At 31.6% G+C, this 11,219-nt stretch overlaps 2 protein-coding genes across 2 annotated transcripts; one reads left to right on the top strand and one right to left on the bottom strand.

Annotated features, from left to right (window-relative positions):
• Nucleotides 1-1,654: 1,654 nt before the first annotated feature.
• On the bottom strand, nucleotides 1,655-2,230 carry RPL9B (60S ribosomal protein uL6; the record flags this gene model as incomplete). Its single annotated transcript, XM_003684847.1, has 1 exon — nucleotides 1,655-2,230. The coding sequence occupies one exon, from the start codon at nucleotides 2,228-2,230 to the stop codon at nucleotides 1,655-1,657; it is 576 nt and encodes a 191-aa protein (XP_003684895.1).
• Nucleotides 2,231-3,624: 1,394 nt separating this feature from the next.
• On the top strand, nucleotides 3,625-11,097 carry TAO3 (Tao3p; the record flags this gene model as incomplete). Its single annotated transcript, XM_003684846.1, has 1 exon — nucleotides 3,625-11,097. The coding sequence occupies one exon, from the start codon at nucleotides 3,625-3,627 to the stop codon at nucleotides 11,095-11,097; it is 7,473 nt and encodes a 2,490-aa protein (XP_003684894.1).
• Between the last annotated feature and the right edge of the window lie 122 nt (nucleotides 11,098-11,219).

Below are 11,219 nucleotides of genomic sequence, written 5' to 3'. Positions count from 1 at the left end.
TAAAATGAATCAAGTATATATATATATATATATATATAATAAATATTATAGTAATTANACTTATTATAATAAATAATTGAAAGAACTAAAATAAATTTTCGTGACGTATACATTGTGATACTATAAAAATTTCGAAATATAAAGATATAAACAAAGTTACGAAAACAAGATCTATATATATAAGATTGAAATATCAAATCTTTCTCGAACTGAAAAAAGAAAATAATCAGCGTAATATAAGCACCCAACTATCCTTCGGACGTTTCTCTTTTGGGAACATAAAATAAATAATGAAAAAAGAAAATAAAAAAAGTAACTCTGGACAGATATCGTCTTTCCCAACGATTAACTGTGTAGAGTAAACTCGAAAGAGAAGAAAATAAAAAAGAAAAATATTATTTATAGAAATAGTCGTACCATGTTGCTATTTTATCAATTCTTTCCAAGTTAAATCGTGCGAGTCGGTGTCTCCGTTCGTCCACCGGTTAGTCCGTTTCCATTTCGAGCCGAAATTATTGAATTAAAAAACTACGTAAGAACAATGTACAGAGATATGCCTCTAGTAACCCTCCTTGATTAAGCAGTACGACACCTTTACAGCAAAAAAATGAATAACAAAGAAAACAATTATAAAACGTTAACTAGTGATATCCCGCAGACCTTCAGTGTCTACTAAATATAGAAGAATAAAGTACTTTGCGAAAGAAAAGAAGTGTCAGAAAAATTGAAGAGTCTTTGTCGCCCTCCAGTACAGTTTTTCATTATTCCTTCTTCTCTTACTTTTCTTATTATATTTATATTACCAGAATTACTTGATAGGGAAACAACTATTAAATTATTTCCTCATTTGGTTATTTCTAAATCAATGCAAAATGCTAGACTCCTATCTAGTTTTCTAAGAGTGTGCATATGGTCTACAAGAAAAGATATCAAAAATATCAAATCCAGTTTACTTTCCTGCTAGCAACTGAAGGGAGAGAAGGAAAGTAGTAAAAATTAACCCATGTTAAAATTTACATCAACTTTTTAACTATGATGATGATATTCATAATTTTATATCGAGTTGATGCTATGAAATACATACAGCTAGGGACGTACACGCCTTAGAGGTTATAGTTTAAGTTAATTATATGATTTATACTGTGAAGATTTTTCCTACTGTAAAGAAAACAATAAAATATTTTTTTCGTTTTTCTTTTTTTATCTTTCAAATTTCATATATACTTAGAAGACACCACCTAGTATCTTACTAATTATTTTTTGAAATGAAACCATCTAAGAACTACCGAAAATTATATAAAGAAAGAACTGAAAATATACCATAGAAACAATGTTTATAATTTAAGTACAAATATGAAAAAAATTAAGAGTTTGATTAAACGTAAACAATCCGGCTCTTTATTTTATCGAGCACTATTAACGTTGTAATCTGATAAACCACAGGACTTCAATATGAAATTCTTAGGTCTATCGAGCTGACACAAAGGAATTGATGATTCCTTCTGTCATTGAGAAGTGAAAATGAAAAATATATAATATATAATGATACATATACATAGACTCTTTGTGCTTAAATTGGATTTAATAAAAGCAAATGCAAAGTAAATCGTACAACGGAATTAACAGTTGAAAAAAGATTAATCTTTAGATTCCATTAAATTTCTTCAACGATGTGGCCCTTTTGAGAAACGTAGATACCATCTAAGAACTTACGGATATCCTTGTTTCTGACACGACATATTTGTTGAATATCAGCAGCATTTTGAGAGACATCTTCAACAGAGTTACCAGATAAAACAATTTCATCCTTTTGGTTGGCAGAGAATTCGACAGCAACACCTTCTCTGACTGGGACTTGTCTGACCTTCTTGTCACCTAAGAAATTTCTAATTTCAATGAATTTCTTACCTTCGTTTTCAATAACGTTGACGTTGATTGGGAAATGCGCATAAACATATCTCATCTTGTACTTGTAACCTCTGGTGACACCAGTAATTAAATTGTCAATCAAAGACTTAACTGTTCTTAATGCAGCAACATGCTTCCTTTCACCATCGTGAACAGTAACCTTGATCAAGGTGTTGTCAATCTTTTTGAAAGTAACATCAATGTGCTTTAAGTTCTTGACTAAGGTACCTCTTGGACCAGTAACCTTGACAACTCTAGCTTTGATACTAACGTTAACACCAGCTGGAATATTAATGGATTGTTCAGTTTGAATGTATTTCATTTTGAAATTGTTAGTGTTGTGTTGTTGCTAGTATTTGTGGATTGACTAAAATAAATTTGAAAATATAGCAAAATTTGCGTATTAAATGGCTGCTATAAGAAGTAGAAGATTCATGGAAATATTTCGAAAATATGCTTCTGTTTTTATACGTTTCCAACAATTGAATAAAAAGTGAAAATTTTTCAAAAAAACATTTGTTGTACGAGACATTCTCTCTTATGTTGTATTTTATTTTGTGGAATGCTCTCAATTGAAAATTTACCGAGACGAAAAAAAAAATGAAATTCTAATTTCAGAAAGTTAAACACGGGTAATCATATTGTTTTTTCTTTAAGTAGGGTTAGATAGTATTCCTAAATACTTAAATCTTCTGTCTTCTTTGACGCTACTTAACTTAGAACCTTTAAAACATGTCAATTATATTATAGTACAACTAATTAAATTGCTCATGGATATTAGCTCCAATGGCTCTTCCTCTAGACACGGTTATGTTTAATACAGCCTAATTGATGCGCTGTATCACGAAAATGCTATTATATGAAGCAATTCATTTTAAAGTACAATTGAAATAAGTTCAATTTATTTTGATTCTATCCATATTCAACCATTGTCATTTTTCATAAAAATTATTTGAATTTATAGGTACGTATATTATTTTATGTTTACTTTTGATTGTTACATCTTCTATTATCCGAACAAAAATATAAAAATTGCTTGTATTGTTTCATTTATAAAAAGAAAATTAATAGATTTCATACAAACAACAACATCTATTCTTATGAAAGGTACACTTAAGATACCAAATGACAAGTGATCATTCTATTATGAGAATATTTTAAAGATATCTTCAGAATTTTAGAAAAGACAGGCTACCTTTTTATGATTGGATAGGCATACTCTTACCTTATCATCCATATTAATAAGTACTATTTGATATGCTAGAGTTTAAAGAAAGTTTATTGACGGACTCACTATTTTAGTCTTTTTGACTAAATCATTGTGTAAGGTAGCAGCTATATATTCAGGAATGGTTTCTTTACATTTTATATATTAATTTTCTCTCTTACAGTGTCATTTTTTCTTGAATAGAGCTAATATAGTCGATCGACGCCTTATAATTTTCTGACGCTTGCAGTGAAAATATTCTAAAAATATATCATATCACAGAGTACGTCTTTTCACTGATCAATCCCATTCAAATCCTTCAGCGGGCAAAAATGATCTATCTGAATAGAGAGAGATGATGTTTTGAATATTATGATTATATCTAAACTTATATTATTCTTTTTAATAATATATCTATAGTTAATTCAACGTTTTTTAGAATAGAATTAGTGTGAGGATAAATACAATTTCAAAATTTGGTTACAAAACAAAGAAAAGGATAACCTAATATGAATTCAGGCTATACGTTCCCACCTCAGAATCCTGACGCAATCAATGATGCCATAAATGGTAATGAAACTGAGTTTAATGTCAACGACTCTAACACAACCGATTTTGGTTTTACAACAAATGGACAATATTTTGATGATCAAACTAATATAGACTATCCTATAATTGATATCCAACGTGATATTGAAAATCCAATATCAATTTCTAATATCGAAGACGGTAGTCCATTACCAATGTCAAAAAGTATAAGCATGACTCCAACCATAAATATTCCAGAACCACCCAATAGCACCTCTGATATTATTGTATCGACCCCAAAAATTATTCAAAATTTTGATTCAATAACAACAAACTCAACACCAGATAACTTCCAAGACTATCACGTAAACGAACAGGCAGAAATTGCTAGTCTGTCAGGAACAGATAATGTAATTGGTAACTTAAGGCAACAGTTGGCTACTGATTGGAAAAGTCCTTCAGAATATGCCCTTCACATATTATTTACTAAATTTGTTCGCCAGGCAGAATATAAGTTGAACATTTGTTTGGAACACCCTTTGGAATCAGAGTTACCCATCGTTGATATATTAGGAGAAGGTGTGGATTTAGAGTTTGACAATATTATAGATTCATTAGGTCATATAGCTAAAAACAAACCAAAACCTGTTATCGATGCCATGATGTTTTGGAGAAAGACTAAATCAGAAATAGCATTACTAGCAGCTGATGAAACGCAAAAATTAATGAAAGAGTACAGCATAGAACAAACACGACTATTAAGAACAAAATCTACACAATCATCACAATTATCTTCAAATCCTAGGAGGAGTAGGTCAAGCAGCGTTACAACAAAATTATCACACGCCAGGAATAATTCTTCAAAATCATCAGTAAATATTCCGTCAGTGTCCACCAACAATAGACTTAAAGAGTTAGAAGCTCAGATAAATTCTGCAAAAGAGATTACTTTCCAAGCTGATAAGAAATCTTTAATTAGCATATACATACTTTGTCGAGTCTTAATTGAAATAGTGAAACAATCACCTGAAGATGCTGATGAGGATTTGAATAATAAATTAGAAGAAATAGTTTTCACTCAGCTAAAAACCACTGATCCTATATCTATATCAACAAGTTTGATTAAATCCTCGAACTGGAATGCATTTGCGGAGTTATTGGGTTATATGTCAGAAAAGAAGTTTATATCGGTTAGTGATAGGTTTGTAGCATCAATTGAGAAAATTCCGAAGCAAATTTCACCTGAAATAGAACCGAGTGTTCATTTATTGATTTTGGGTATGAGATACTTAAAATTGAAACATTATCCAATGGAAAAATTTGAAGATAGTGCAGAGTTTATGAAGAGTATAACAAAATTTTTTCTTCAAACCAACAATTTATCGACAAAATTATCATATGCAGAAGTTATTAGCCAGTTATTACTTCCATTAGCTGGTGTGATCACTGTTGAAGTAAACCATCCCACTTGGGTTAAAACTATGTCATCATTATTGGATGAAGCTAATAAATTACAGCTTAATAATAAATACTGGGCTAGTGGTTTTAAATTAGCTGTTGCTGTTTTGTGTGTATCTCCAACAGAACTGTTTACTAAACATTGGCTGTCACTTATTGAAAGTAATATTATAAATCTGAGAAGTAAGAGTTTATCAAATAAAATAACGTTTGCAGTGAGTTTATCGAGATTAGTTTGGGTTTATTTATACAGATGCCCGGAGACACTAAATAATACGACTAGGAGGATTAAACAGCTAATTAATCTCTATATAGGGAATCAAAAGAAAAAAGATAACTGGATAACAACTGATTTAGAATTGATCAACCCACTTTGTGATGTTTTAGTTACAATTGGTTATTTATATCCCACGCTTATTATGGAAGAAGCTATATTACCATTAGTAAAACAATCATTCAATGGCTCTACTTTAAACAACATATTGTATGAAAAGTTAATTCTAGCCATAAATACTTTTAAGGGATTATTATTAACTAATTCCAGACCCGAATTTCCTGAAAATGATAACAGATTTTATGATAATAACCTAAATAACATTAAAGTCGAACAAAATGAAAACCTCGTTTTAAATAATGATGAAATCACCTCTCAATTTTACAAATTGTTTCTGCTATTAGATTCAAATATTGGATCAGAAGTCTGGTCACCTGAAAATGAACATCAAAAACAAAATTCCTTTGGAATCGGGCCATTCTCATTCAATTTTTCTAATGATGGCAAAGATTTTAATGGTAATAAAAATTTAAATATAGCATTATTTGCTACATTAATCGAAACAATACCATGTAGCTTAAGTGTATCAAAAAAGATACCTATAAAATCTGCAATTGAAATATTATCAAGAAACGCAGTCCATGTTGACTTATTAATTGCTTCTAGTTCACAAAATGCGCTAAAATCACTTGCAGCGAAGGAAAATCCATACACTTTAATAACATGGTTTGCTAAATATTCATTTGATTTTGATGAACAGACCCAATCAAGATATAATCTTTCTTATTTGGCTTCTAGCGAGTATAAACAATTGCTGGTTCTCTATATCGAACTTTTAGAGTGTTGGCTTGAAGAATTTCAATCCTCCGAAGTAGAGGAGAAGCAAAAGGAAACAGGATTAGACGGAATTCAATTACCTATAAAAGAAACTGAGACAGAAGGCGCCAAGGATTCAAATAAGTTGCAATGGAAAAATATGGCCGCTGTTATAGAAGAAGTAGAAGGGAATGGGTTATTTTTCTTATGTGATAATGATGCAAGCGTTAGGATGTTGGGGATTAGAATTTTAAAAATAATATCTAAATTTGATACTGTGATGGTGGAGAAGACATCTTCATTATACATGGGTCATTCACGTTCTTCATCCCATTTTGCTGCTGATAGAGGTACCAGATTAATAGATTTTCTTCTAACTTCAGATGCAAATTCATTATTAAACGTTAAAATGCAAAAATTGAGCTCCACAGAGCGAACTAGGTTATCAAAGTTAAATTTACGATACAAAAAAGGTCTATTATTAAAATTAGCAGAATCAGATTCAAGTGTGGATACCGCTTTGTGGCAGCGTATGTTCCCTAAATTACTCTCAGTAATCTTTTTATCGTGCCCTGTAACAATGGCATTATGCCGTTCAATTGTGTGTGTAAGATTAGTCCAAATGCATGATACAATATTAAAACTGGCTAATGATATTTCATTCAAACCTGATGATGCCTCTCCAGAAATTGTGACAGAACAATGGAAACTTTATCTAATCGTTGCATGCACTTTTCTTACATCTACTAATAATCAACGCCTGTTAATCCCAGATTCTAAAGCTTCAAAAAACAAAAACAAGAGTCAACAAATCTTCACAGTACAGCACCAGAAGATCAAATCTGCTACTTCAATTTTTAAGATGGTATTGCCATTATTGAGCTCCGAATCAACTTTAGTCGTTGGCGCCATAATTGCTGGAGTAAGCTCAATGAATATCAATATATACAAATCTTACATTGAAAGTATCGACGGATTTATTTCCAATTGGGGTCCAGACTACTCTTTACAACAAACACGTATTGAAACATTTCATATATTGGCTATTCTTTCTAACTACATTAGTGATCCAATTATTCTAAACGACAAATGGCTGTTGCTTAAATTATCAGAATACGTAAAAATTTTGAAAAATGTTCTGCAGGATGAAGTGATACAATTTTCATTTGAATATCAAAACTTAAGAATATATTTTATGGAATTTTTATTAGGATATTACAACGCCGTCAAAGATTTGAATAATATATCTGAATTATTCCCATTTCAAGCAAGAACATCATGCTTTAATTTTCTAAGTGAGTGGTGCGGTTTTGGAAATAGAGGTCATATATTTGATGAAAGATTTCAATCCATGATCAATAGTGCTGGGAATGACTCTTCAAGAACTGCTATTGCCTCTTCATTGGAATCGCAAAAACCTAAATTACAACAACTAGCTCTAGAAGGCATGATTGCACTTTGCACGGGTTGTATAACTGAAAACATAACATCTGACCCTGATATACCGATGATAGTATCATTTGATACTTCTGATTTATTATCTTGGATATCTTCCCTTATGAAATCAGAGAAGCCATCAATTATATCCTTAGGAGTGCGTGCATTAGAAGGAATCTTAGAACACAACAAGGAGAATGCCTCCCTTTATGAGGAAGTGAAACATCAATGCCTATCATCTAACCACCTCGGAATTAGTAACCTTTATTATATTACGTTATGCAAAAGTTTATTAAAGCTAGACATGCCACTTTTAAATCCCGACCAATTGGTTACTTTAGGACTTTGTGGTTTAGTTGCGGAACATGCCGATACCAGATATTATGCGGTAGATTTGCTATCCTCAATTGAACTAAATCTACATTCCACTTCATTTACAAAGGGTTTTAAAGAACAACTATCGAACCAGTCTAAAATGATTTATAAACCTACTGCAAAAAAAATTTCTAGTATGTTTGCGGAACTATTTCCGCAGGAGTTATGTTTGGAAATTTTTTCAAACATGGTCAATGTTTTAGATCTATATGAAAGTGAAAGAAAGAAAGATATTTTGACATTGTTGGTACCTTGGGTTAATAAAATTACTCTAAAGTCGATAGAGGACTTTGATACTTTAATGGTATTGCAAAATCTTTTTTATATTACCATAGAGCTGAACAATTCAATTCCTGAAAGTGTAGAAAAATTATGGATTTCTTTAGGAAAGGGAAATTCCTTTCAAAATACATATGTTTCGATTGAATATATAATCAATTCATCAATCAAATACAGAAATCCATTATTCGTAAGGCAGGCAAAAGACGTAATTCTATATTTATCGAACGTTCCGGGTAGTATTGGCGTCATTGATCTGTTATTAAAAAAATTAGAACCCAAATCAATGATTCCTAAAACAAATATTGATTTATCAGAACCTGCTAATAGCGGTAACTATTGTTTTGTAGCTGATATTTGGGCAAGACTTAATTATACTGGAGGTGGTGTATTGTTTTCGGAAGTTCAACTTTCAATTATTTTTCTTTCAAGTTTTTTATCAAATCAAAATGAGTCCATCAAACAAAATACAGCAACTCTTCTTCATATTTCACTTTGTTTAGCTGATCACTACGTCCCACTTGTTCAAGAGAGTGCTAAGAGAATTTTATGCGATCTAATTTTCAGCGCAGCTCCCATCTCAGATATATCAGAGAAAACTGTAGCTGTGTTAAGGAATAAAAAAGGATTATGGTCTTATGATGATTTGTCAAGAACCAGAATGGGAGCTAAGTCACCTAAAGCGATGGATTTGATCGTAAGAAATATCATATCGATCTTTTCAGGAATTCCTACTTTACAAGTTGAATGGCAAAGGATTGCGTTAAACTGGGCTACCAGTTGCTCTGTAAGACATGTAGCTTGTCGATCTTTTCAAATTTTTAGATCACTATTAACATTTATAGATCAAGATATGTTAAGGGATATGATCCATAGGTTATCAAATACTATATCCGATGACAATCGTGATATTCAAGGTTTTGCAATGCAAATTTTGATGACAATAAATGCTATAACAGCAGAATTAGAACCTGCTGATTTAATAAACTATCCTCAATTATTTTGGTCAATTACAGCTTGTTTAAACAGTGTCCATGAGCTGGAATTTATAGAGGTATTATCGTGCCTTAATAAATTTATATCAAAGATCGATCTAGACGCACCTGATACGGTTCAATGCCTAGTTGCAATTTTTCCTTCGAATTGGGAAGGGCGATTTGATGGTTTACAGCAAATCATCATGCCAGGTTTACGTTCAGCGAATTCATGTGAAGCTAGTTGGAAATTTTTAGATAAATTAAATCTGCTAAAAGATAGTAGAATTATAGCAAACTCAGATTCCCGTCTGCTTCTTGCATTAATCTCTAATTTACCTAGATTTTTACATGCAATGGAGTTAAAGGATTTTACTCAGATTCAAAATGCCTGCAATTCTTTAATATCTTTAGCAGATTCATATTCTGAACCATCTTTGTCAAGGGTTATTGATTCTTTAGCGAAAGATAAATTTAGGTCTAAGAAAGATTTTATCAGTCAAATTGTTAATTTTATTTCAAGAAAATATTTCCCAGTATTTTCTGGTCAAACTGTTGTATTTTTCTTAGGGTTGCTTCTGAACAAGCATCAATGGATGAAAATACAAACTATTGAAATTTTGAAACATATTTTACCATTAATAGATTTTACATTACCTGAATTTACCGGCGTTGGAGCAGACTTAATATCACCCCTTTTAAGGTTACTATTAACCGATTTAGATATCGAAGCATTGAAAGTATTAGATTGTATTCCTGATATTTCAGGTAGTAAAATGGATAAAGATGTGTTAAGAATCAGTATGGGTAATAAAGATGTTAATGAACGATTTTCAACTACAACTATATTTGGTATTCCAGAATCTACTGGTTGGTCTGTTCCTTTACCAAGCGTGACTGCTGCTACTACCAGACATAATGTACATTCTGTCTTTTCGACCTTTATCAAAGATAATCCAGAGGCTGAAATATCAAATGATTTAACTAAGCTTGATGAAGTTGTAGAATTCCATCAAGACGACGATTATAAATTAGCAAAAGTTGATTCGAATGAAACATACTCAATCACAGAAGAAAATGATGCTTCTTTGAGTCATATGTGGGCTGAATTAGATAATTTGGATAGTTTCTTTACCAAAAACGTAGCAGCTGCATCTTTACCTTCTTCTGTACCATCGAAGTCAAATATATTCGGTCATGACCGTGTTCATTCCATTGAAACAAATACCTCCACACTAACCTCAAACTTGGAGTCTGCACCACAGTTGTATGATATGAAAGTATCTGCAATCCTGAATAAAAGTTTATTAAGAACTAGTTCAAACACGTCGTTCAAGGCCAACTTAGCAGATTCATTTACGACAAATAACAGTAGTGAAAATATCAATGATTCCCCATTTAACTCTACAGTAGTGAATACAACACCAGAACTTTCCGGTTCTAGATCAAGGACTTCACATTTATTAAGATCACCAAATTCATCTGTTTTAAAACAAATCGAGTCTCCTCAAGATTCTTTATTTAAATTTGAAGGGTTCCTGAGACCTGCGCAACGTAACAGAAGAAAATGGCACTCCTACCAGCAACATCAGCAACTTATGTCTCAAACTATTCATGAACAAGTTCCTCAAGCACATTATGAATCTGAATCAAGCCCATTAAGATATGGTTCCACTTCTCCAATGTTAGGCTTAAACAAGCAAAAACCTTATTCAGTTAATTTAGAGGTTACAACTGGAAAACAAGCTAAAGACACCATGAAGCAAACTAAAGACACAAATAGACAGACTCGTTATCAGAAGCATTACCATATACCCCATTTCTCATCTAATAAAGGATGAGACATATCAGAACGATTACAAAGAGAGCCACAATGGTTATATTAATTGCATATTTAGAAATATTCATTCACTTCTTTTGTAACATATTTTCGACAACTAATGTTCATGATATTGGTTATTCC

This window comes from Tetrapisispora phaffii, chromosome 3, assembly GCF_000236905.1.
Source record: "Tetrapisispora phaffii CBS 4417 chromosome 3, complete genome".
NCBI lineage: Eukaryota > Fungi > Ascomycota > Saccharomycetes > Saccharomycetales > Saccharomycetaceae > Tetrapisispora > Tetrapisispora phaffii.
This window is presented reverse-complemented; position numbering and strand designations above follow the sequence as displayed.